At 37.5% G+C, this 27756-nt stretch overlaps 1 protein-coding gene across 1 annotated transcript; it reads right to left on the bottom strand.

Annotated features, from left to right (window-relative positions):
• On the bottom strand, positions 1-27745 carry SmydA-1 (SET and MYND domain containing, arthropod-specific, member 1). The gene is made up of 6 exons (XM_073954899.1): positions 27450-27745; positions 26849-27300; positions 18848-19276; positions 18678-18785; positions 382-566; positions 1-307 (listed from the first exon to the last, which is right to left on the bottom strand). The coding sequence occupies exons 1-6, from the start codon at positions 27579-27581 to the stop codon at positions 69-71; spliced, it is 1545 nt and encodes a 514-aa protein (XP_073811000.1). The 5' UTR covers positions 27582-27745; the 3' UTR covers positions 1-68.
• Positions 27746-27756: the final 11 nt, after the last annotated feature.

Consider the following 27756-nt stretch of genomic DNA (forward strand, 5'->3'; position numbering starts at 1 on the left):
TTTATTTATTATTATTTTTATTTATGTCTCTTAATTTTTACTACAAAAAGAGTTAAGCCGCTGATTGTTTACATTCTCATAACCATTTTCAAGGCGTCTCTATTGATTTTGGCTTGTTTCAAAATATGACCCTCAACAAAGATATCCGATTCGTATTGTAAATAACCCACAGCCTTGTCAACATACATCAGAGATTCTTCTAAAAGTTCTTTGGGCGAGAGGCTTGTTTGCAAGGATATGCGTCTGGTGTTTTCCGCTAAAGCTGAGTGGACCTCAAAACACAAAGTGCCCAACATACGGACTTCACCTGAAAAAACGAAAAAAAAATAGAAATATTTGTTAAAATATTTTTTTATTTAAGCATAACAACGTTTAACATACATGGCGCCAATTTCTCATACAGCTCCACCAATTGTTTGCCATATTCCAATTTCATTGTTAACTCTTCAGCTGACAATACCATCAGTTCGTTAACTTGTTTGCCCAATTCTTGCTCCAAAAACAATTTCACCTCGCACATGTAGTAGTGACTTGCAGGCAACCATTTGCTGTAGTGTTGTAAATATCTAAACAAAAATAAATAAAAACAAATATTAGTGAAAGGCAACAAAACAAAAACAATTCATTATAGGGTAATAATCCCCGCCACAGACGATGTATTAACCAATTGTTGGTATGTTGTGTGTCATCGGTGTTAAAAAGAGCATGTACCGTTCTCATTCTCTCTGTCTCTCTTTATTTTACTGTTATTGATAAACAAACGTTGTTTCAATTGATATTCAATCTCAGCAAGTTTGACACATTCTGCCAGCGGAAAAGAGATAGAGACAGAGTAAATGACCAAAGAGTCACAACTCACTCACTACCACAGCTGCCAGATTTGACGATTTATCGTCATTTTGACGATTTTTTGCTCAAAAATTGATAAATGACGATTTGACGATTTTTACCCCAAAAATGACGATTTTTGGATATTTTGCTAATGCAGTCATAAAAATGTTGTAAAGTATGAATTTGTAAAAACTTAGTTGATTTTAAAAATTAATTGTTAAGCAATAATCCCAATAATCGTTATTTTTGAACGTAGAAATTTTGCCAGAACATGTATTTTAGCTTTATGTGTCAGATTTCATCAATGGTTACGATATGTTTGGGTGCATATGCTAAGGAATTTTTAACTAGAACCAAACTGAATTCAACAAGCTAAATATGTATATATCCAGAATCTGCAACAATCTCCTATTTTTTGGTAAATTTATAAAGGAACAAAAAGTCAAAGTTTCAACAATAGTAGATTCTGTTCTGGGCAATTAACTGTGTTATATTGAGCTTTGCACAGACATTTGAAAAGTTTAATAGATTTGGTTTTGAAAATAGTTTTATTGATTTTTCGACATCCTTAACGAACTTTCACATCTTGTCAACAAGAAGGAAAAGCAAAAATTGGATTCAGAATTTCGTGAACTAAAGCTTTTGGATTTTGAGGAAATGTTTGAAAATAATGAAAAGGATTTATTTCGCATTTTAATATATGATTTGAAACGTGTTGATGGTTCACATGTTTTTTTTCCTATAATAACAAAATTTTTAAAGAAAATAATGATAGGTATTACCACATTCGCCAACAAATGTTAAACGTGTTTTCAGCCAAGTAAATCTTCACAAAACTAAATATGTATCGAACTTCTTTTCATAAGGATTCAATGTGGAGTTTACTTAACAAAATAAATTGTTTGACACATTGATTAAACACGACTTGTTAAGAATGTTAACTCAAATATTTATTTACAAAATCGTTTAATTAATCATTTAATTTAATACCCATTTGAAGTAAAAATAAGTTTACTAACTCGAATAGCCATTTAATGTTTATTTTATTTAAAATTATATTTAAATATAACTTAATATTACCATTATAATTTTTGACGATTTTGTAAAATAGATTTGACGATTTTAATTTTAAAAATCGTCATTTTGACGATTTTCCATAAAAATAATCTGGCAGCCCTGCTCACTACTGCTGAGTGTGCAAATTAAAGGAAACCCTTTACGAAATTCTAAAGTTTAATAAAGCACCCATACATGTAGAGTTGTATTCAATTAATTGGACATGTGTTTTTCTTTGTATATGGCATTGTTATAAGAAAGCGATGGAGGTTTCATGCGTCACACCTCGTCTAACAAAACAAGTAAATGAAGAGAGAAATGTCGGAAGAATGAATTTGCCACTTTAGAGATATCAATAACGTAACGCGTTGCTATATTTTCGTTTTTATTATTTTCCTCATTAATGTTGTAAATTTGTTTGTGTACATTTGTATGTACAAGCCTAACTACACGTGAATCTTTTAATTTGATTGCACACATATGTATTTATGTTTAAAATTTCATCATACATTTCAATTTTCTACCTAATTATATATTATATTATTATATATTATAATTATATCCCACCATATAATGACATTTTGGTTCTTATGTTTTACTATTGATATGCAAGCAAAACGCGCTTTTTTGACAGCTCTTCATGAAATCGTGAATAGCTTTTTTTGGAGGAAATTTGACAAACACGTACATGCATATCATCATAATTTCATGAAATCGTATTTCTATTTATGTCTTGGACATTTTTTAAATATTTTTGAGCGACCCTAGTAGCTAGTTTTAATTAAAACTTGTTGCAAGGTTATACTACGTTTGCATATAACTGGATTTAATAAACCCACTGGGTTCCAAATGTCAATTCCATAGCGTATACGTCAAAAAATCCTCATAAAGAAGGTAAGACCGGCAAAAAGCTCTAATGCAAAAGGGCGTTTTAACCTTAAAAAATATCATTGTTTATACAATATTGTTGTTATTGTAAAATTGTTAGTAGTTACAATTCATACAAACACCTCACTAAATACACCTTGCTATGGAGCGTATAATTTATACACTTGTATGTAAGCGTGAATTATGTATACTCCATGATAGACAGTTCTGTTATTGTAGGTCCATATTTATCTATATTCCGCAATTTTCCTTGCGGCAATTGTCAGTTTGAAGGAGAATGAGGTGATACATATGGTAAAACTTTGCCTCTCAACACCCTCTCTCATCAACAAACTGACAATTGCCGCAAGGAAAATTGCCTAATGTAAATATTGACTTGTTTAGCCATTACAATAGGTATGTTCGATAACCCAAAATTTGTAAACATATGTTACTGAATGTTATTAAATAACTCAATAGCCCAGCAAAAGAAAGCAAATTGAGAGACTAACGAACGAAAACTAACGAAACATATATATTTTCATTGAATTATTATACTACGTTTATATTGTACAGGACTTATTAAATCCGGTGGATTTTAACTGAACCTTTCGGAAAGAAAGGTTGCTTCTCTAGACCCTTCCTGAAGGAAAGGGTCTGTAAAAGCACCCTTTCTGGAAGAAAGGGTTTTTTAACAGACCTTTCCTGAAAGAAAGTGTGCTTCTATAGACCCTTTCTGAAATAAAGGGTGCTTTCCTGAAAGAAAGGGTGCTTCAATAGACCCTTCCTGAAAGAAGGGTGCTGTTATAGACCCTTCCTGAAAGAAAGGGTGCTTCTATAGACCCTTCCTGAAAGAAAGGGTGCTTCTATAGACCCTTCCTGAAAGAAAGGGTGCTTCTATAGACCCTTCCTGAAAGAACGGATGCTTCTATAGACCTTTCCTGAAAGAAATGGAGCTTCTATAGACCCTTCCTGGAATAAAGGGTGCTTCTATAGACCCTTCTTGAAAGAAAGAGTGCTTCTATAGATCCTTTCTGAAATAAAGGGTGCTTGTATAGACCCTTCCTGAAAGAAAGCGTGCTTCTATAGACCCCTTTCTGCAAGAAAGGGTGCTTCTATAGACCCCTTTCTGCAAGAAAGGGTGCTTCTATAGATCCTTTCTGAAATAAAGGGTGCTTGTATAGACCCTTCCTGAAAGAAAGCGTGCTTCTATAGACCCCTTTCTGCAAGAAAGGGTGCTTCTATAGACCCCTTTCTGCAAGAAAGGGTGCTTCTATAGACCCCTTTCTGAAAGAAAGGCTGCTTCTATAGAACCTTTTTGAAATAAAGGGTGGTTCTATAGACCCTTCCTGAAAGAAAGGGTGCTTTTATAGACTCTTCCTGAAGAAAAAGGGTGCTTCTATAGACCCTTCCTGAGAAAAAGAGTGCTTCTATAGACCCTTCCTGAGAAAAAGGGTGCTTCTATAGACACTTTCTGAAAGAAAGGGTGCTTGTATAGACCCTTCCTGAGAGAAAGGGTGCTTGTATAGACCTTTCCCGAAAGAAAGCGTGCTTCTATAGACCCCTTTCTGCAAGAAAGGGTGCTTCTATAGACCCCTTTCTGCAAGAAAGGGTGCTTCTATAGACCCCTTCCTGCAAGAAAGGGTGCTTCTATAGACCCTTTCTGAAAGAAAGGGTGCTTCTATAGAACCTTCCTGAAAGAAACGGTGCTTCTATAGACCTTTCCTAAAAGAAAGGGTACTTCTATAGACCCTTCCTGAAAGAAAGGGTGTTGCTATAGACCCTTCTGAAAGAAAGGGTGTTGCTATAGACCCTTCTGAAAGAAAGGATGCTTCTACAGATCCTTCCTGAAAGAAAGGATGCTTCTACAGATCCTTCCTGAAAGAAAGCGTGCTTCTATAGACCTTTCCTAAAAGAAAGGGTGCTTCTATAGACCTTTCCTGAAAGAAAGGGTGCTTCTATAGACCATTTCTGAAAGAAAGGGTGCTTCTATAGACGCTTCCAGAAAGAAAGGTTGCTTCTATAGACCCTTCCTGAAAGAAAGGGTGCTTCTATAAACCCTTCCTGAAAGAAAGGGTGCTTCTGTAGACCCTTCCTGAAAGAAAGGGTGTTTCTATAGACCCTTCCTGAAAGAAAGGGTGCTTCTATAGACCCCTCCTGAAAGAAAGGGTGCTTCTACAGACCCTTCCTGAAAGAAAGCGTGCTTCTATGAACCCTTCCTGAAAGAAAGGGTGCTTCTATAGACCTTCCTGAAAGAAAGGGTGCTTCTATAGACCTTCCAGAAAGAAAGGGTGCTTCTATAGACACTTTCTGAAAGAAAGGGTGCTTGTATAGACCCTTCCTGAGAGAAAGGGTGCTTGTATAGACCTTTCCCGAAAGAAAGCGTGCTTCTATAGACCCCTTTCTGCAAGAAAGCGTGCTTCTATAGACCCCTTTCTGCAAGAAAGGGTGCTTCTATAGACCCCTTTCTGCAAGAAAGGGTGCTTCTATAGACCCCTTCCTGCAAGAAAGGGTGCTTCTATAGACCCTTCCTGAAAGAAAGGGTGCTTCTATAGACCCTTTCTGAAAGAAAGGGTGCTTCTATAGAACCTTCCTGAAAGAAACGGTGCTTCTATAGACCTTTCCTAAAAGAAAGGGTACTTCTATAGACCCTTCCTGAAAGAAAGGGTGTTGCTATAGACCCTTCTGAAAGAAAGGGTGTTGCTATAGACCCTTCTGAAAGAAAGGATGCTTCTACAGATCCTTCCTGAAAGAAAGGATGCTTCTACAGATCCTTCCTGAAAGAAAGCGTGCTTCTATAGACCTTTCCTAAAAGAAAGGGTGCTTCTATAGACCTTTCCTGAAAGAAAGGGTGCTTCTATAGACCATTTCTGAAAGAAAGGGTGCTTCTATAGACGCTTCCAGAAAGAAAGGTTGCTTCTATAGACCCTTCCTGAAAGAAAGGGTGCTTCTATAAACCCTTCCTGAAAGAAAGGGTGCTTCTGTAGACCCTTCCTGAAAGAAAGGGTGTTTCTATAGACCCTTCCTGAAAGAAAGGGTGCTTCTATAGACCCTTCCTGAAAGAAAGGGTGCTTCTACAGACCCTTCCTGAAAGAAAGCGTGCTTCTATGAACCCTTCCTGAAAGAAAGGGTGCTTCTATAGACCTTCCTGAAAGAAAGGGTGCTTCTATAGACCTTCCAGAAAGAAAGGGTGCTTCTATAGACTCTTCCTGAAAGAAAGGGTGCTTCTATAGACCTTCCAGAAAGAAAGGGTGCTTCTATAGACTCTTCCTGAAAGAAAGGGTGCTTCTATAGACCCTTTCTGAAACAAAGGGTGCTTCTATAGACCCTTTCTGAAACAAAGGGTGTTGCTATAGACCCTTCTGAAAGAAAGGGTGTTGCTATAGACCCTTCTGAAAGAAAGGATGCTTCTACAGATCCTTCCTGAAAGAAAGGATGCTTCTACAGATCCTTCCTGAAAGAAAGCGTGCTTCTATAGACCTTTCCTAAAAGAAAGGGTGCTTCTATAGACCTTTCCTGAAAGAAAGGGTGCTTCTATAGACCATTTCTGAAAGAAAGGGTGCTTCTATAGACGCTTCCAGAAAGAAAGGTTGCTTCTATAGACCCTTCCTGAAAGAAAGGGTGCTTCTATACACCCTTCCTGAAAGAAAGGGTGCTTCTATAGACATTTCCTGAAAGAAAGGGTGCCTCTATAGACCCTTCCTGAAACAAGGGGTGCTTGTGTAGACTCTTCGTGAAAGAAAGGGTGTTTCTATAGACCCTTCCTGAAATAAAGGGTGCTTCTATAGACCCTTCTTGAAAGAAAGGGTGCTTCTATAGATCCTTTCTGAAAGAAATGGTGCTTCTATAGACCCTTCCTGAAAGAAAGGGTGCTTTTATAGACCCTTCCTGAAAGAAAGGGTGCTTCTATAGACCCTTCCTGAAAGAAAGGGAGCTTCTATAGACCCTTCCTGAAAGAAAGGGTGCTTCTATAAACTCTTCCCGAAATAAAAGGTGCTTCTAAAGACCCTTCCTGAAAAAAGGGTGATTCTATAGACCCTTTCTGAAATAAAGGGTGCTCCTACAGACACTTCTTAAAAGAAAGAGTGCTTCTATAGATCCTTCCTGAAAGAAACGGTGCTTCTATAGACCCTTCCTGAAAGAAACGGTGCTTCTATAGACCTTTCCTGAAGGAAAGGGTGTTTCTATAGACCCTTCTTAAAAGAAAGGGTGCTTCCATAGACTCTTCCTGATAGAACGGGTGCTTATATAGACCCTTCCTGAAATAAAGGGTGCTTCTATAGACCCTTCCTGAAAGAAAGGGTGCTTCTATAAACCCTTCCTGAGAGAAAGGGTGTTTCTATAAACCCTTCCTGAGAGAAAGGGTGTTTCTATAGACCCTTCCTGAAAGAAAGGGTGCTTCTATAGACCCTTCCTGAAAGAAAGGGTGCTTCTATAGACCCTTCCTGAAAGAAACGGTGCTTCTATAGACCCTTCCTGAAAGAAACGGTGCTTCTATAGACCCTTCCTAAAAGAAAGGGTCCTTATGTAGACCCTTCCTGAAAGAAAGGGTGCTTCTATGGACCCTTCCTGAAATAAAGGTGCTTCAATAGACCCTTCCTGAAAGAAAGGGTGCTTCAATACACCCCTTCTTGAAAGAAAGGGTGCTTCAATAGACCCCTTCCTGAAAGAAAGGCTGCTTCTATAGACCCTTTCTGAAAGAAAGGGTGCTTCTATAGACCCTTTCTGAAAGAAAGGCTGCTTCTATAGACCCTTCCTGAAAGAAAGGGTGCTTCTATAGACCCTTCCTGAAAGAAAGGGTGCTTCTATAGACCCTTTCTGAAAGAAAGCTTTTTCTATAGACCCTTCCTGAAAGAAAGGGTGCTTCTATAGACCCTTCCTGAAAGAAAGGGTGCTTCTATAAACCCTTCCTGAGAGAAAGGGTGTTTCTATAGACCCTTCCTGAAAGAAAGGGTGCTTCTATAGACCCTTCCTGAAAGAAAGGGTGCTTCTATAGACCCTTCCTGAAAGAAACGGTGCTTCTATAGACCCTTCCTGAAAGAAACGGTGCTTCTATAGACCCTTCCTAAAAGAAAGGGTCCTTATGTAGACCCTTCCTGAAAGAAAGGGTGCTTCTATGAACCCTTCCTGAAATAAAGGTGCTTCAATAGACCCTTCCTGAAAGAAAGGGTGCTTCAATACACCCCTTCTTGAAAGAAAGGGTGCTTCAATAGACCCCTTCCTGAAAGAAAGGCTGCTTCTATAGACCCTTTCTGAAAGAAAGGGTGCTTCTATAGACCCTTTCTGAAAGAAAGGCTGCTTCTATAGACCCTTCCTGAAAGAAAGGGTGCTTCTATAGACCCTTCCTGAAAGAAAGGGTGCTTCTATAGACCCTTCCTGAAAGAAAGGGTGCTTCTATAGACCCTTCCTGAAAGAAAGGGTGCTTCTATATTTACACAGAGATGGGATACACAATATTAATACAGTGTTTACCCTGTATCCAATTAATGTTTGATGTGAATTAATCCATTCCCAGTCATATTATTACTTATATAAATGCCTCGACATTCACAGATAAATAAACACATGCTATAACATGTTTGTATTTATCGATTAACTTTCCCTTCAGTTGGTAACAAAACGATAATTGATCTATAATAATATATGAATTGCAAATTAAAAAACGAAAACTAAAATCATGAATTTAACTTTTCACGATTATATGATATCAATAAACAAAACAAAAAACAAAGATAGTGTAAGTCATTCTTTTAAAATAAACATGTGTCGCATGCCAGGAAGAAAAACACTTGTAAAGATAAAGAATGGACAAACTTACTGCTCTAAGCAAAAACAAAACAACCAAAAACCGATTCAAACGCAAGGTCAAATGAAATATCACCACTTCTTTATTGTGTTTTATTGTCGAAAGCACAAAAATCACTCAGCTGACTGGCTGAACGCTCACCACTGTCGCCGTCGTAGTCTATATGTCATTAATGAATTGTTCTAACATTTCCTAGATAAAAACAAATAAAATGTAGTCAGGCTGGCAGTTAGGCAAGAAAGAAAGGTAATTGAAATCAGTGCCTTTATTTCAGTTTTTTGTTATAGGCATAACAAAGTAGAATAATTATAATTTCCAATCACTCAGTTGTCTTTCTCATTACATGACAAATGTATAATGTAATAATATTTTAAGGGATTATTACATGACCAATATTTTTTTTATTTTTTGCGCGCTATTTTCTATAAGGTGCTTACTGTTTTGTCAATGATAAGACATTCTATTGAGCTCTTACACGATGCAAAATTGGAAAATTTCAAGTGTGTATATTGTGTAATATTTTACAATTGAACAATTACGATTACAATTTCGAAATGTCATTAAGAGGTAATAACAGTAAAAGACTTCCAATAAGTGAAGTGTGGACCTAACATTTTTTGTATTTACTAATGAACAATTTTCCATTATTATTCGTAATCATATTTAGTAGCACCTATTTGCAATTTATCTAAAAATACTTCCGAGAGAAATCAAATAACTGCAAGTGGAAGACAATTGATTCCACAAATATTACTTATAGCATGTTTACATTATAGAAGATTAAATAGATCTGCTCCTTTTAATAGATCTAGAGGAAGGAGATTTAAGTGATACTCCGTTACTTTTTGTTGACATTGATAGCACATTTACATTAGGGGTTATATTGCCATGCTCATGACTCTGAACAAATGAACATGTGTTAATTTATAAAATCATTGGTGGCCATCAATCGTCTATGCAGACATTACGTACATATGTATGTACATATGTACCTAGCCAAGTACATACACACCTATATATGTATAAAAATATCAAATCAATGCGTGAGATAAGTTACATCTTATTGTTTTATTGAATTCGATAACATAACGATAATCACTATTACGTTTGCCAAAAAGAGTGACATGGCATTGATAAGACGTGCGTAAAACCCCATCAATATAACATGCCATTCTCGTTTGAGAAAAAAAACTCATTACTATGGTAGTGAGGAGGGGAAGCTTTTAGTACTATTTGCGGAATTTACCGCAATAAAATCCATTGAATGACATTAATGTTATGGTAAATATGTCATATATTTTTTCTAAGGAAATATTTCTACGCAGTAGGAAATCCTCTTGACGACATTTTTTAATCACAGTTCCAGATTTTGTTTCACCAATAGAATTGAGCCTCATTGCAGTAATGGGCTTACTTACAAATTTTACCATGGAAGCGGATGTACAAGGAGCAGCTTGGGTGAAAGCATTATCGAAAAATGTATAGCCCCATGCTTCAATTATTAGAAGGTTCGGCAGGTTGATTAAATTTTTAAAAAACAATTTTGAAGCCAGTTTGCTTATAACTTCAAAATTACTAATAACAAAAGCAACAAGTCATGGTACAAATACACAGGTAGCCGCATCGGCAATTGTTGGTAACATAAGATGTCAAAATTTGACATCAATTCAATGCAATTGACACATTACGTTACTATCAGCTGGCTTGATGATGCTACCTGTATTATTGTACCATGCAACAAGTTTTGTTTATTGGAAATAATGTCAAAGTTTGTTTTGTTTACATTTAATATTAAATATAATTTACTTTTTTATTTATTGACCCACATGAAATAAACATATGTATAGCCATGTCTGTCCGTCTGTCTGTGGAGATCCGAACGGATTGAAGTTGTGGATAAAATGTTGGTCAAATGCTTTATAATGTTTGTATTGAAAATTTGTTTATATTAGTCCACGTTTTGGTATATCCGCCACATAACACGACGCTTCGCCTTTAGGAATATTGAAGGTGGCATTAGTGTTTCTAGAGGTTAAAAAAGCGTTTGTATGTTGAGGGTGATGTAGGGGAAAAAGTTAAGAGCAACGGTATTAACCGGCTTTAAAATGATTATGCCCATGACTTATCATGGTGCCTCTTCCATGTCAAGTGGACCCTGATCCATCCATAAGATCTGTAAACACTTGGGTTGCCCGTTGGGCTAGTAACCCACCCTATAAAAACATCGTACTATGAAAAAACAAACCCCATCTAAAGTTGATGACTCACGCACTCGTTTTAACGACCATGATCTGCGAATATGTACCTGATTTTCCGGACTCTTCATAGAGAAGGTGCACTTTATTCACTGGCATAAAGAACAGTGCCGACATTATTGCATACAGGAAATACAATGGATAGGGAAAGGCGTCACAACAACAATGACATAAAGCATGTGTTCGGTTGCGGATTTATACCTGGTCGGAGGCTAAAACATCTGGTATCCAGCTTCACCCTGAATAAAGTCTTGCTGCAATTGGATAAAGGCTAAGTTTTTCAAAATGAATTTTATTTGAAATTCGAAAGCTCTCACTAAAGACATGGACGAATGGACCAACGATATCTTTTTCGAGTGCTTAGAAAAAACATATGACCGGCATATGAGATTAAAATTATTCTAGGATATTTTAATGTCAAAATTTAAAAGCAGAATATTTTTGACCCAATAATCCGGAAATTCAGTTTGTCACAATGATGCATCTGACTACGGATTAGGCTGAAAGACTTCGCATCGACGAAACACACGATAGATAACAGCACCAGATTCAAGCATCTTCACTTTCATAAGGGTACATGGCTGTCTCCAGACCAAATCAAATTGATAACGTTGTGGTTGGATATCGGTAAAGTGCAATTACACAGATAGCCACAGCATATTCCACTGAACTGCCACAACTGCTTAAAAGGATTCCTCGGTAATGTTGAAATCAAGTTTTTTTTCGAAAAATGTATGTATTGTCTTCTGCTTTATATTAGCTGTGTCTTTTTACGTGATAATAAGTCTGTCTGGTTACTTTCCCAGCAAGAATTGTCCAGCAAGAACTTTCTCAGAGAGTAAGGGGTTTTTATTCTCTTTTGCTAGAAAATTGTAAAAAGTAAACAGACACTTCCCAGCAAAAACCAGCAAGCAATCAGCTGACTTGCCAAAACAGAACAATTTGTCCGCCAACAAAGGAAGCAAACACGTTGTATTTTATTAAAAAATAATAAAGAAAATGAAACAAAAAAGTATTTTTCCACTTTACAAATTTGTTCTCCATAAAACAATACAATTAGACTATGTTATTTCCACAATAATATTGTTTTTAATGTTCACAAACATAAATCAACAAAAAACTAAAAACGGCTGATTGATTGTTTTCAGGAAGAAGAAGAGCTTGCAAGTGCTTGCTAGAAGAAATTTGTCCAGCAAGAATTTGCAAGCTCTCAGTGAAAGAACTGTCAAAATGTCTCTCTCGAATCGCTCTCTTTTGCTGGTTTTTTGTGTTAACAGACGACTTCCAGCAACAATTGGTACAAATTGTTACAAATTTTAGGGTAACCAGACACAGCTAATATGCCTGTCTGCGAACTCGATAATTTGTAATAATTATTACTAATGTTTCTAAAATTGACAGTTTTTCAATGGAAAAGTTGCTGAAAAAAGCGTTTCAGCAACATTTAGTAAGTACGAGGACAAACCTAGTTTGTAATAATTATTACTAATGTAGCAGATTTTGACAGTTGTATAAAGGAAAAGTTGCTGAAAAAAATGTTGCAGCAACATTTAGTAAGTAGAAAGACACACCAATTATATTTATATTTTTTTATTTATATTTTGATTTTATAATTTTTTATTTAATCATTTTATTTTGTGATTTGTCAAAACAGTTTTGACCATAGCAGAACTACCAGGTAGTGGTATCACACCAGCTGATCAAATATGAAAAGTCAAATCCCTTTATAAAAAAATATTTTTGTTGTAATTGTGCCATGGTTTTGACCATGATACAATAAGAAGGTAGCATTATCAGCCCAGCTGAAGCCCAGCTGATGGTAACATAATGTGTCAATTGCATTGAATTTATGTCAAATTTTGACATCTTATGTTACCAAAAACGGCAGTTGCTGCTACCTTCTTTTTGTATCATGGTTTTGACACAATAGGAGGACCTCAAGAAAAAATTGTAGTCATATGTTTGCTGTGTCCTACCTTGTAATGATTGTACCATGGTATAGCCCTATGTTCGATCAAAACTACTACATTGCGGACGGCAACAATCCGATAGCCAGGGGGTTGACGGATTGGTCCGAAGACTGACTATCTAAAATGGTTCTTAACATATAAAACATAAAATATTAAATACAAAATATATAATATATAAAATAAAATGTAAAACGTTAAATATAAAATAAAAACATATAATATATCTCTTCTTCTTCTTCTCTATTATATAAAACTCAAATGGCGTTCGTACGTGAATCAAAAACTCGCGTCTGTCTTAAAATGTTCGTATTTATCCAAGGAAGGATCTGACGTATTTTATTTTTGAGATATCGCGAAGAATCCACGAAAATTTGCAAAAATATATTTCGGAAAAGTTCAGTTTAGGACCTGCTCTCGAATCGATTTGATTTTTGTTGTAGCAACTTGCATTCACTGCCGCCCATACGACGGTACAAGTTTCATCAGGGGAAAGTCCATACTTCCTGAGAAAATAGCCTGAAAGATGCAAAAATCCCTATAACACCGTGTGTAGTGGTTGGAGCGCAAGATAACCCTCGGACGGATCTGCCAATTCGGTCCAAAATGTGACCTTCGTAATATTTTGTGCAAACTTAGTTTAAGTTCGAAGAGAAGCCATATCGGTCCACTCCTTCAGGTACCTCCCCCACAAAAGTTCAAAAATGTTCGGAAAATTTGTGCGCATGATAACTCTTGAAGGAATTAACCGATTTGGTCCATACTTTGCACATCTTGAACCTTCTACCAGACTTAGATGAGGTTCCAATATGGACTCAATCGGTCCACTCCTTCGGGTACTTCCCACACAAAAATTTCGAAAAAGTCCAGTTTAGGACCTGCTCTCGAATCGCTTTGATTTTTGTTGTAGCAACTTGCATTCACTGCCCCCCATACGACGGTACAAGTTTCATCAGGGGAAAGTCCATACTTCCTGAGAAAAAGCCTGAAAGCTACAAAAAAAAACCTATGACACCGTGTGTAGTGGTTGGAGGGCAAGATAACCCTCGAACGGATCTGCCGATTGGGTCAAAAATGTGGCCTTCGTAATATTTTGTGCAAACTTAGTTTAAGTTCGAAGATAAGCCAAATCGGTCCTCTCCTTTAGGTACCTCCCCCACAAAAGTTCGAAAATGTTCGGAAAAATTGTGAGCACGATAACTCTTGATGGGAGTCAGCGATTTGATCAATACTTTACACATCCTAATATATCTACCAGATATGGATCTGGTTTGAATGTGGACTATATTCGTCCACTCCTTCGGGTACCTCCCACACAAAATTTTGGATAAATTCACTTTAAGAGCTGCTCTCGAATCACTTTGATTTTTGTTGAAGCAACTTGCATTCGCTGCCTCAATTACGACAGTAAAATTTTTTTCAATGGCAATTCCATACTTCTTGGTAAAACAGCCCGAAAGTTGTAAAAAACGCCTATGGCGCCATATGTAGTGGCTGGGGAGCTCGAACCCAATACTGCGTTCGTCCTCACTTTGGATATCGTAATATTTCTTCGAATATTAGATGAAATTCAAAGGTGGTGCTTATAGATGCACTCCTTCCGGTACCTGCCCCCACAGAAGTTCGAAAATATTCGCTAAAATAGTACCCGCGATATCTCATAGACGTAGGAATGTGATGTGATGCAACTAGCGGCACACTTTGACCGCTGAGTAAAACATCGAAATATGCATAAATATTGAAAGAGATTGATTCGCTGTATCCAAAAACGGGTACGCATCAACTGATTCTAACTAATTCGCCAATAATAGGCTATTTAATTGTCACATTTTTGGAATGATTGTAATTTCAATATTACTCTTAATTTCCTATCCTTATAAGTTATCACAGTAAGCAACACGATGGTAAACCATATTTCTTGATGAAGTTTTAGCAGTACACATTAATTATTGTATGGGGGTTTAGCGAAATAGTTGGAGAACTCCCAAATATTTTTTTTCTAATTTTTCGAATCAAACCAAAAAATATATTTGCAACAATATTTTTCAACAATAAATTTTTCAATTTATGCACCCAATCTCTATAAATTTGGTTTCATATTTTTATATATTTTTTAATTTATTTTTTGAGGGTTTGTACGGACTCTGGCAGGGAACCTCCGAAATGGTTTGGTCCGATAACATTTTTTGAGCTACTTTAACAAATTATTACGTGTTTTCCATAAAATAATTTTTATTTTTGGAAATTTAAAATGAAAAATTATATTCTTCAGAGGGTTCTCTTTAAAATGAAAAATTATATTCTTCAGAGGGTTCTCTACTGAAAAATATTTTATTAACTAATTGTCTAAGAAATATTTAATTTTTTTTTTTTTTTTTGAATACTCCTTTCCAGTAGAATCAAAATTACTTCCTTATGCCATGGCATTTCATTATCAAATAATAAAAGGTCGCGGGAATTTGTACTGAATATAAAGATCATGAGACTTTAAACTCATTCTGTATTCAAAAAAATTACGAGTTCAGTATTGGGCGGATTAGAAGTGCATGCAATGACATGTCTAGTGGACAAAAAGGTACGATATATCAAGAGTTTTCCGTAGAGTACATCTCGAAAACCAATTAGAAAATTGTTGTAATGCTTTAATCAAAATTTTAGATAAATTTGTTGCTAAATAGTTGAAGAAAATTTTGTTGTTGTGGGTTATAAAGTGCTAATATCTGCTATAATTAGCATACCCACCTGATTTTTTTCCTATCATTAACAAAGTTGTAGATGAAAACAACAGTAAACGAAATTTATGCTCAAACATTGGTTATATGGTATTAAAATCTGCTGTAATTTGTATATTGGCCCTCAACCTTTAAGGGGAGTACACACTAACAGTCAAAACTGACAGTCAACGTACTTTTAGGACAATTTTCCGGCAAATAACAACTTTTAGTTAGCTAGAAACGTTTAAAATATAATATTTACGGTATTATTTAGAGATTACAAAAGAAAATTTTCAGTTAGGCTTTGATATTCACGAAATAGACCTCGATGACTGTCAGTTTTGCTTGTCAATGTGTACTATACTTTAGACTATCGATAAACATGTGCATCATCAAAATAATGGTCTTTGACTTCTCATATATTTTGAGGAAATCCGCTTCAAACAATTTGGAGTTAATTTAGATTAGTTTGTCCGTTTGTTTGGCTCCAGCACATGATAACTCTCGAACGAATCAACCGATTTGTTCCAATTTTTGGATCTCGCAATGTTTTGTTCAAACTTTAAGCCATATCGATCCTCTCCATCGGACACTTTCTCCACTCTCGAAGGTCGAAATCGATTTCTCATTCATGTACCTCCACACAAAAATTCAAATATCCGATTTCACCGAAACTTTGAACATCCTAAAATTACCTCCAGACGTACATATATCCAGTACCAAGATGGTCTATATGAAACAACAGTTTCGGATAACTCCCTCACAAAAGTTCAACATAAGTGCAGTTTATGTGCTGTTCGAAGATCCATTGGGTATTTTGACCAATGGTACACCTTGCGGTCTTAACATAATGGTCCAAAAGCTCTAAATTTTACGGTAACTAACTAAAATGACTTCTTGACAAGATAACTATCAAAAGGAATGAATTCCGAAATTAAGTCCACTTCCAAAATTGACTATATTGGTTCATTTTTTCAGGAATCACACAAAACATCGTTCCACAACATCTCATACGGGACAAGGGAGACTTCTCTCATATCAATGAGTGTACCCCGATTCATATTTTGCTCAATGATAAGGGACCTACTGTTTATCGCCAAGTCCGAACGGCATATCTTAAGACACCACTTGTGGAGAAGTTTTTCAAGGCAACATTACTGAGGGTATTTTGCCACCGTTGAAAAATGTTTGATATTGCCTGGCCGGGGAATCGAACCCCCGACCTTCTGCGTACAAGGCGGACATGCATACCATTACACCATTATCTTCTCCATAAAAGTGCAAAACCTTTGCGCTTTTATCAAAGTCAAATTTATAAGCACAACATAAGCATTTATTCGCGAAGCCTACAATCGTGAGGTTATATACCCCAAATGTTTCAATATTTTTGTCGGAAAGCTTTTACGTCCAAAAAGGCCACGAAATGTCTCTGTCGACAAAACCGGCTGATACTTTATTACTTGTTTTTTTAGAAAACAAAAGTTATGAATTTTCATAAGTTTGCATTTGCTGTGCCGACAAAAGTGATTAATCTTTGGGCATAGTCCTTGGAAGGTTTTTAATGTCATCGAGTCCATAAACATCTACTCCTACCATTAAGATAGAAATAAGCCGGAACAACAAACATTTGGGTATCAGATGGAGTTTTTCCGATTTAAAATGTTTTGTCAGGACTTTGCTAAAATTTTGTTAAATTTTTTTTTTCAAATCCCAAATATGGTTTTCGTAGTATCAAACAGTACTACGAGTAGGATTCGGAGTCTATGAGTCGTAGTTTGTATCTCCCGGTTCCTGATAAAAATGTTTTCTTTTTTGTTTCTAATTTTTTAGTTGGCTTCCACGGACTCTGTCACTTCTGGTAAAGTTTTGGTGTTTTTATATTTTTCTTACAATAGCTGGATATACAATCAATTTGGAAAAAAGGCGCCGTGGAGAATTTTTGATTGGAAATATTCGATCCAAGTCTAATCTATACTCGCGGAGTTATTCTTCTTTTTGGATTTATTTATTTCAATTAATTAATTAATTAATTAATTAATGGTTAACAAATAACATTAAAAGGTTTTTGAGATAGATATTTTTATGGGAATCAGTCCTAGTTGTCAAAGATGTGTTCAATTGAAAACTTAATAAGGCAAAAGTAATACAAGACTTTTTTAATGGGACAGAAGTTAGTGTTTGATATCTGGATATGTAATATCCTCTACCATATTAAAACATTGTCTCTATCTCTATTCGAAATATTTGCGAATGTAATCCTTGTATTCAAACGTGGATATATTTTAACCACTTTCTGTATGGAGGTTTTCCCACTAAAATTATTTCCACAATCCATATTACAGACAGATATTTTTAAAATTTACGATAATAGCTTTGAAATATCGAAAATCTTTCGATAGCGAAAACCTATACCTATATTGAAATTTTTCTGGAGGAATTAGAACCCAAATTGCCAAATAAGAGCTAATGTGGTTGAAAATTCTGGGATATACCAAACCGTAAACCTGTATGTGTAATATTCATTTGAAAGTTTTTTTGGTTATTGCGTCAATGCTGTTGGAGAATTTGGTTTAAATCTTGAAAATACTGGGCGGAACCTTTGTATGGGGACTATACCGAACGTTGTTTGATATGTTCCAACATCCAAGGACAAATATAGTATACTCTGTTCCAAATTTTCCAAATAAATAAATGAGTGAATAAAGAAATAAATAAAAAAATAGATAAATAAATACAAATACCACGATTCACCCTATTTCACGTTCTTATCAAAATAGTAGTTGACTTAAAACAATTACAACAACAAATAAAGGAAGAAACGTGAATTGCAAAAAATTCTCAATATTTATATCCAACAATTGATTGATATCAACAATGGAAATAATAGCAAAACAATCAAAAATGATAAGCATTTCCAAATACCAGAAAGATTATTAAGAAAAAGAAACCTAACATGAATCATAACTGAGAAAGTTTGGAGAGCAAAATAAATGTAAAATATTTTTGGGCGAACACAAACCTAACCTTGATCTACTGGTTTTATTGCCAAAAAGGTTATTTGCATGTCTGTGTGGGGCATAATAAATATTTCACACCCACGAAAACAAAACTTAGTCATCGACCTTGCAACGGTCGAAACCTTTGCAATAAACCCCATTTTTTGTTTTGTTTTTATACTCACTTTAGGCAATTTTCTTTTGTTTTCTCCATGGCATTGATATCACTGCCGGCTCTCTCCAAAATGTTATTGACATAGACCTTATCTACCTGGGATTTGCATTCCGAACAGCTGAAAAATATAAATAATAACAATAATGAAAACTTATTAAACAACAACCTCCCCCAACTTACGTCCATTCCTTATGCCAATCATTGAGATTTGCCGGCAACATAAGACCCTTACATTGTTCCTTTTCACATTTCAGGGCACAATAATTGGTACCGTATTCAGTGACATCAAGACAACGCAAACATTGACATTTAAAGATTTTTGTTTGCATCAAATGACGTTGACGATCCGCAGTACCCCATACAGCATCCGAATAGCAAATGCTGAGGTGTGTGCCTTTTTTAATTTCCTTGGGTGCCCAGAGTATTAAATTGCCATCTTTATTGAAACTCTTGGCCAAATTAGGGGTACAAGAATGCTCCAAGAATGAGGCCTTATAGAAGAGGGCAACATGTGGTGGATCGGACGTGGGTACTTCGTGACCGTTAATTTGCAAAATGCCAATTATGCGCATTATTTCATCTTCACTAAAGAGTTGGGTGTTGAAGAATCTGAAAGGAAGGAAATGAGAAATTGATTAATATTACGATATGATAAAAAAATGAAAGAAGGGGTTTCTTCTATTGACCATTTCTGAACACAAGGATGATTCTATAGGCAATTTCTGAACACAAGGGTGCTTCTATAGACCCTTTCTGGAATACAAGGGTGCTTCTATAGACCCTTTCTGAATACAAGGGTGCTTCTATAGACCCTTTCTGAACACAAGGGTGCTTCTATAGGCCCCTTCTGAACACAAGGGTGCTTCTATAGACCCTTTCTGAACACAAGGGTACTTCTATAAGCCCCTTCCGAACACAAGGGTGCTTCTATAGACCCTTTCTGAACACAAGGGTACTTCTATAGGCCCTTTCTGAACACAAGGGTACTTCTATAGGCCCCTTCTGAAAACAAGGGTGTTTCTATAAGCCCCTTCTGAACACAAGGGTGCTTCTATACATCTTTTCTGGAATACAAGGGTACTTCTACAGACCCTTTCTGAATACAAAGGGGCTTCGGTAGGCCCTTTCTGAATAAAAGGATGCTTCTATAGACTCTATCTGAATACAAGGGTGCTTCTATAGAACCTTTCTGAATACTAGGGTGCTTCTATAGAACCTTTCTGAATAAGAGTGCTTCTATAGACCCTTTCTGAATACAAGGATGCTTCTATAGACCCTTTCTGAATACAAGGATGCTTCTATAGACTCTATCTGAATACAAGGGTGCTTCTATATACCCTTTCTAGACAAAAGGGTACTTCTATAGACCATTTCTTCAGACAAGGGTGCTTATATAGGCCCCTTCTGAACACAAGGGTGCTTCTATAGACCCTTTCTGAACACAAGAGTACTTCTATAGACCATTTCTTCACACAAGGGTGCTTCTATAGACCCTTTCTGAACGTAAGGGTGCTTCTTTCGAACATTTCTGAATACCCGGGTGCTCTTTAGACCCTTTCTGAATACAAAGGGGCTTCTACAGACCCTTTCTGAATACAAGGGTGCTTCTATATACACTTTCTGGACAAAAGGGTGCTTCTATAGACCCTTTCCGGACAAACGGGTGCTTCTATAGACCCTTTCTGGACAAACGGGTGCTTCTATAGACCCTATCTGAATACAATGGTGCTTCTATAGACCCTTTCTGAATACAAGGGTGCTTCCATTAATCCTTTCTGAACGCAAAGGTGCTTCCATAGACCCTTTTTGAATACAAGGGCGCTTCTATAGATCCTTTCTGAATACCTGGGTGCTCTGTAAACCCTTTTCTGAATACCCGGGTGCTCTTTAGACCCTTTCTTAATACAAAGGGGCTTCTACAGACCCTTTCTGAATACCTGGGTGCTCTGTAGACCCTTTTCTGAATACAAAGGGGCTTCTATAGACCCCTGCTGAATACAAGGGTGCTTCTATATACCCTTTCTGGACAAACGGTCCCTTATAGTCCCTTTCTGAATACAAGGGTGCTTCTATAGACCCTTTCTGAACACAAGGGTACTTCTATAGGACCCTTCTGAAAACAAGGGGGCTTCTATACATCTTTTCTGGAATACAAGGGTGCTTCTATAGACCCTTTCTGAATACAAGAGTACTTCTATAGACCATTTCTTCACACAAGGGTGCTTCTATAGACCCTTTCTGAACGTAAGGGTGCTTCTTTCGAACCTTTCTGAATACCCGGGTGCTCTTTAGACCCTTTCTGAATACAAAGGGGCTTCTACAGACCCTTTCTGAATACAAGGGTACTTCTATATACACTTTCTGGACAAAAGGGTGCTTCTATAGACCCTTTCCGGACAAACGGGTGCTTCTATAGACCCTTTCTGGACAAACTGGTGCTTCTATAGACCCTTTCTGAATACAATGGTGCTTCTATAGACCCTTTCTGAATACAATGGTGCTTCCATTAACCCTTTCTGAACGCAAAGGTGCTTCCATAGGCCCTTTTTGAATACAAGGGCGCTTCTATAGACCCTTTCTGAGTACCTGAGTGCTCTGTAGACCCTTTTCTGAATACCCGGGTGCTCTTTAGACCCTTTCTTAATACAAAGGGGCTTCTACAGACCCTTTCTTAATACAAAGGGGCTTCTACAGACCCTTTCTGAATACAAGGGTGCTTCTATATATACTTTCTGGACAAAAGGGTGCTTCTATAGACCCTTTCCGGACAAAGGGGTGCTTCTATAGACCCTTTCTGAATACAATGGTGCTTCTATAGACCCTTTCTGAATACAAGGGTGCTTCCATTAACCCTTTCTGAACGCAAAGGTGCTTCCATAGACCCTTTTTGAATACAAGGGCGCTTCTATAGACCCTTTCTGAATACCTGGGTGCTCTGTAGACCCTTTTCTGAATACAAAGGGTGCTCTTTAGACCCTTTCTGAATACAAAGGGGCTTCTATAGACCCCTTCTGAATACAAGGGTGCTTCTATATACCCTTTCTGGACAAACGGTCCCTTATTGTCCCTTTCTGAATACAAGGGTTCTTCTATAGACCCTTTCTGAAAAAAAGAGTGCAACTATAGACCCTTTCTGAACACAAGGGTGCTTCTATAGACCCTTTCTGAAAAGAAGGATGCTTCTATAGACTCTTTCTGAAAAGAAGGATGCTTCTGTTGACCCTTTCTGAACACAAGGATGCTTCTTCAGTCCCTTTCAGAATACAATGGTGCTTCTATAGACCCTTTCTGAATACAAGGGTGCTTCCATAGACCCTTTCTGAACGCAAAGGTGCTTCCATAGACCCTTTCTGAATACAAGGGTGCTTCTATAGACCCTTTCTGAATACAAGGGTGCTTCTATAGACCTTTTCTGAATACATGGGTGCTTCTATAGACCCTCTCTGGACAAACGGGTGCTTTTATAGACCCTTTCTGAATAAAAGTGTACTACTATAGACCCTTTCTGAACACAAGGGTGCTTCTATAGACCCTTTCTGAAAATAAGGATGCTTCTGTTGACCCTTTCTTAACACAAGGATGATTCTTCAGACCCTTTCTGAATACAATGGTGCTTCTATAGACCCTTTCTGAATACAAGGGTGCTTCCATAGACCCTTTCTGAACGCAAAGGTGCTTCCATAGACCCTTTCTGAATACAATGGTGCTTCTACAGACCCTTTCTGAATACAAGGGTGCTCCTATAGACCCTTTCTGAATACACAGGAGCTTCTACAGACCCTTTCTGAATACAAGGGTGCTCCTATAGACCCTTTCTGAATACAAGGGTGCTTCTATAGTCCCTTTCTGTATACAAGGGTGCTTCTATAGACCCTTTCTGGACAAACGGGTGCTTCTATAGACCCTTTCTGAAAAAAAGGGTGTTACTATAGACCCTTTCTGAACACAAGGGTGCTTCTATAGACCCTTTCTGAAAAGAAGGATGCTTCTGTTGACCCGAAGACAAGGATGCTTCTTCAGACCCTTTCTGAATACAATGGTGCTTCTATAAACCCTTTCTGAATACTAGGGTGCTTCCATAGACCCTTTTGAACGCAAAGGTGCTTCTATAGACCCTTTCTGAATACAAGGATGCTTCTATAGACCCTTTCTGAATACAAGGATGCTTCTATAGACTCTATCTGAATACAAGGGTGCTTCTATATACCCTTTCTAGACAAAAGGGTACTTCTATAGACCATTTCTTCAGACAAGGGTGCTTATATAGGCCCCTTCTGAACACAAGGGTGCTTCTATAGACCCTTTCTGAACACAAGAGTACTTCTATAGACCATTTCTTCACACAAGGGTGCTTCTATAGACCCTTTCTGAACGTAAGGGTGCTTCTTTCGAACATTTCTGAATACCCGGGTGCTCTTTAGACCCTTTCTGAATACAAGGGTGCTTCTATATACACTTTCTGGACAAAAGGGTGCTTCTATAGACCCTTTCCGGACAAACGGGTGCTTCTATAGACCCTTTCTGGACAAACGGGTGCTTCTATAGACCCTATCTGAATACAATGGTGCTTCTATAGACCCTTTCTGAATACAAGGGTGCTTCCATTAACCCTTTCTGAACGCAAAGGTGCTTCCATAGACCCTTTTTGAATACAAGGGCGCTTCTATAGATCCTTTCTGAATACCTGGGTGCTCTGTAAACCCTTTTCTGAATACCCGGGTGCTCTTTAGACCCTTTCTTAATACAAAGGGGCTTCTACAGACCCTTTCTGAATACCTGGGTGCTCTGTACACCCTTTTCTGAATACAAAGGGGCTTCTATAGACCCCTGCTGAATACAAGGGTGCTTCTATATACCCTTTCTGGACAAACGGTCCCTTATAGTCCCTTTCTGAATACAAGGGTGCTTCTATAGACCCTTTCTGAACACAAGGGTACTTCTATAGGACCCTTCTGAAAACAAGGGGGCTTCTATACATCTTTTCTGGAATACAAGGGTGCTTCTATAGACCCTTTCTGAATACAAGAGTACTTCTATAGACCATTTCTTCACACAAGGGTGCTTCTGTAGACCCTTTCTGAACGTAAGGGTGCTTCTTTCGAACCTTTCTGAATACCCGGGTGCTCTTTAGACCCTTTCTGAATACAAAGGGGCTTCTACAGACCCTTTCTGAATACAAGGGTACTTCTATATACACTTTCTGGACAAAAGGGTGCTTCTATAGACCCTTTCCGGACAAACGGGTGCTTCTATAGACCCTTTCTGGACAAACTGGTGCTTCTATAGACCCTTTCTGAATACAATGGTGCTTCTATAGACCCTTTCTGAATACAATGGTGCTTCCATTAACCCTTTCTGAACGCAAAGGTGCTTCCATAGGCCCTTTTTGAATACAAGGGCGCTTCTATAGACCCTTTCTGAGTACCTGAGTGCTCTGTAGACCCTTTTCTGAATACCCGGGTACTCTTTAGACCCTTTCTTAATACAAAGGGGCTTCTACAGACCCTTTCTTAATACAAAGGGGCTTCTACAGACCCTTTCTGAATACAAGGGTGCTTCTATATATACTTTCTGGACAAAAGGGTGCTTCTATAGACCCTTTCCGGACAAACGGGTGCTTCTATAGACCCTTTCTGAATACAATGGTGCTTCTATAGACCCTTTCTGAATACAAGGGTGCTTCCATTAACCCTTTCTGAACGCAAAGGTGCTTCCATAGACCCTTTTTGAATACAAGGGCGCTTCTATAGACCCTTTCTGAATACCTGGGTGCTCTGTAGACCCTTTTCTGAATACAAAGGGTGCTCTTTAGACCCTTTCTGAATACAAAGGGGCTTCTATAGACCCCTTCTGAATACAAGGGTGCTTCTATATACCCTTTCTGGACAAACGGTCCCTTATTGTCCCTTTCTGAATACAAGGGTTCTTCTATAGACCCTTTCTGAAAAAAAGAGTGCAACTATAGACCCTTTCTGAACACAAGGGTGCTTCTATAGACCCTTTCTGAAAAGAAGGATGCTTCTATAGACTCTTTCTGAAAAGAAGGATGCTTCTGTTGACCCTTTCTGAACACAAGGATGCTTCTTCAGTCCCTTTCAGAATACAATGGTGCTTCTATAGACCCTTTCTGAATACAAGGGTGCTTCCATAGACCCTTTCTGAACGCAAAGGTGCTTCCATAGACCCTTTCTGAATACAAGGGTGCTTCTATAGACCCTTTCTGAATACAAGGGTGCTTCTATAGACCTTTTCTGAATACATGGGTGCTTCTATAGACCCTCTCTGGACAAACGGGTGCTTTTATAGACCCTTTCTGAATAAAAGTGTACTACTATAGACCCTTTCTGAACACAAGGGTGCTTCTATAGACCCTTTCTGAAAATAAGGATGCTTCTGTTGACCCTTTCTTAACACAAGGATGATTCTTCAGACCCTTTCTGAATACAATGGTGCTTCTATAGACCCTTTCTGAATACAAGGGTGCTTCCATAGACCCTTTCTGAACGCAAAGGTGCTTCCATAGACCCTTTCTGAATACAATGGTGCTTCTACAGACCCTTTCTGAATACAAGGGTGCTCCTATAGACCCTTTCTGAATACACAGGAGCTTCTACAGACCCTTTCTGAATACAAGGGTGCTCCTATAGACCCTTTCTGAATACAAGGGTGCTTCTATAGTCCCTTTCTGTATACAAGGGTGCTTCTATAGACCCTTTCTGGACAAACGGGTGCTTCTATAGACCCTTTCTGAAAAAAAGGGTGTTACTATAGACCCTTTCTGAACACAAGGGTGCTTCTATAGACCCTTTCTGAAAAGAAGGATGCTTCTGTTGACCCGAAGACAAGGATGCTTCTTCAGACCCTTTCTGAATACAATGGTGCTTCTATAAACCCTTTCTGAATACTAGGGTGCTTCCATAGACCCTTTTGAACGCAAAGGTGCTTCTATAGACCCTTTCTGAATACCTGGGTGCTCTTTAGACCCTTTCTGAATACAAAGGGGCTTCTATAGACCCTTTCTGAATACAAGGGTGCTTCTATAGACCCTTTCTGAACACAAGGGTGCTTCTGAAAAAAAGGATGCTTCTGTTGACATTTTCTGAACACAAGGATGCTTCTTCAGATCCTTTCTGAATACAAGGGTGCTTCTATAGACCCTTTATGGACAAAAGGGTGCTTCCACAGACCCTTTCTTAATACAAGGGTGCTTCTATAGACCCTTTCTGAACGCAAAGGTGCTTCCATAGACCCTTTCTGAATACAAGGACGCTTCTATAGACCCTTTTTCTGAATACAAGGATGCTTCTGTAGACCCTTTCTGAGGACAAGGGGTCTTCTATAGACCCTTTCTGAATACAAGGATGCTTCTATAGACTCTATCTGAATACAAGTGTGCTTATTTAGACCCTTTCTGGATACAAGGGTGCTTCTGTAGACCCTTTCTGAGGACAAAGGGGCTTCTATAGACCCTTTCTGAACGCAAAGGTACTTCTATAGACCCTTTCTGAATACAAGGGTGCTTCTATATACCCTTTCTAGACAAAAGGGTACTTCTATTGACTCTTTCTGGACAAAAGGGTGGGTGCTTCTATAGACCCTTTCTGAACGCAAGGGTGCTTCTATGGACCTTTTCTGAAAGAAAGTCTGCTTCTATTGACCCTTTGTGAAAGAAAAGGTGCTTCTATAGACCCTTTCTTAAAAATCGTGTTTCTATTGACCCTTTGTGGAAGAAAGTCTGCTTCTATTGACCCTTTCTGAAAGAAATGCTGCTTCTATTGACCCTTTCTGAGAGAAAGGCTGCTTCCATAGATCCTTTCTGAAAGAAAGGCTGCTTCTATTGACCCTTTCTGAAAGAAAGGCTGCTTCCATAGACCCTTTCTGAATCTCACTCCATTCTATAGTTATGTGTCCACCAGATATTTTGCATGTGCGGGTTTGTGCATCAATACAACAACTACATCCACTCTTCTCCTGATATCTGTCAATGAGAATAGTCTTTTATTTCTATTAAAACAACAATTTTCGAAGCACTTTTGATTTCCACTCTCTTCGTAATTGCTACTCATTACATTTCACCGGTCCCTTGAATCATGTCGTCATCATTAAAAAATCTTTACTCTTTTTTAAATAAATACGAAAATTAGTTCTCTCGTTCATTTCCGTCTCACTTAATATACTCACTTTAATATAAACTTGCACACACTTTCATAGTCCGCCTTCCATTGCATCGAACCACGGCGTTGATCCTCAAGCGATTCCAATTCATTGATTTTCTTCCATCGTTCCGAGTCCTTATCGCGTAACATTAAACATCTGGCCGTACTCAAACACTGATACAGTGGATGGGGATTGGTGAATTCTTGAACATTTGCTGCTTTACCCCTTGCAACGGTTAATTCACATTCATAAATATGTTCCGCTTTGTAGAGGCATTCATCACCACACAATGGCCAACCACATTTTTCACAATTTTTATAATCTTGTGGATCGATGGCATTCAAACAACCCAAGCATACGGGTGCCGTTAATTGAGATGGACCACGAAACAATGGAGATTCCTTTAGAATTATTTCAAAAGGTTTAATGGTACGTGTGGCCACCAAGTGTCTACCCAATTCATTGCTCACGGCAATCTATTGAAAGAGGAGAGAAGGGGGAGGGGTGGAGAAAATGCATTATTTAATAAGGCGTTATTAATGATGTTATCTATATGTATGTATGTATGTAGTTACTACTGAATATGTAGCTCTTGATATTGTTGTTGTATTCGTCGTTTTCCCACCTTAAATGGATGACAATTTTTCTTGTGTTCTTTCCAATCTTGCTTTTGATGTTCGGCACTACAATAAAACACTTGTTTACAATTGGAACAACTATTTTTTGTTTCGGTTTTACAAATATGACAGGGATTCATAATGAAATTTATTACTAATTATTGGTTTTTATAGATGATTTTATTAAAAAATTATTGATTTAATTTCTTATTGATGAAACAACGTCTTGAGTGTTAAAAATCTATTGAAAAACTAAAGAAAATTTGAATTGCTCCACATGATGGCCGTTATAAATAGATTTTCCACCTCTCTTGG

Source organism: Musca autumnalis, unplaced genomic scaffold (genome assembly GCF_047663935.1).
Source record: "Musca autumnalis isolate F117 unplaced genomic scaffold, ASM4766393v1 scaffold_5, whole genome shotgun sequence".
NCBI classification, from domain to species: Eukaryota; Metazoa; Arthropoda; class Insecta; order Diptera; family Muscidae; genus Musca; species Musca autumnalis.

Excerpts from the sequence above, each read along its gene's own strand:
- SmydA-1 (XM_073954899.1), bottom strand. The coding sequence starts at position 27,581 with ATGAATCCCTGTCATATTTGTAAAACCGAAACAAAAAATAGTTGTTCC. Across the intron at positions 19,277-26,848 it reads GTGTGCAAGTTTATATTAAA|ATTCTTCAACACCCAACTCT; the intron begins GTGAGTATATTA and ends CCTTCCTTTCAG. Across the intron at positions 308-381 it reads GTATGAGAAATTGGCGCCAT|GTGAAGTCCGTATGTTGGGC; the intron begins GTATGTTAAACG and ends TCGTTTTTTCAG.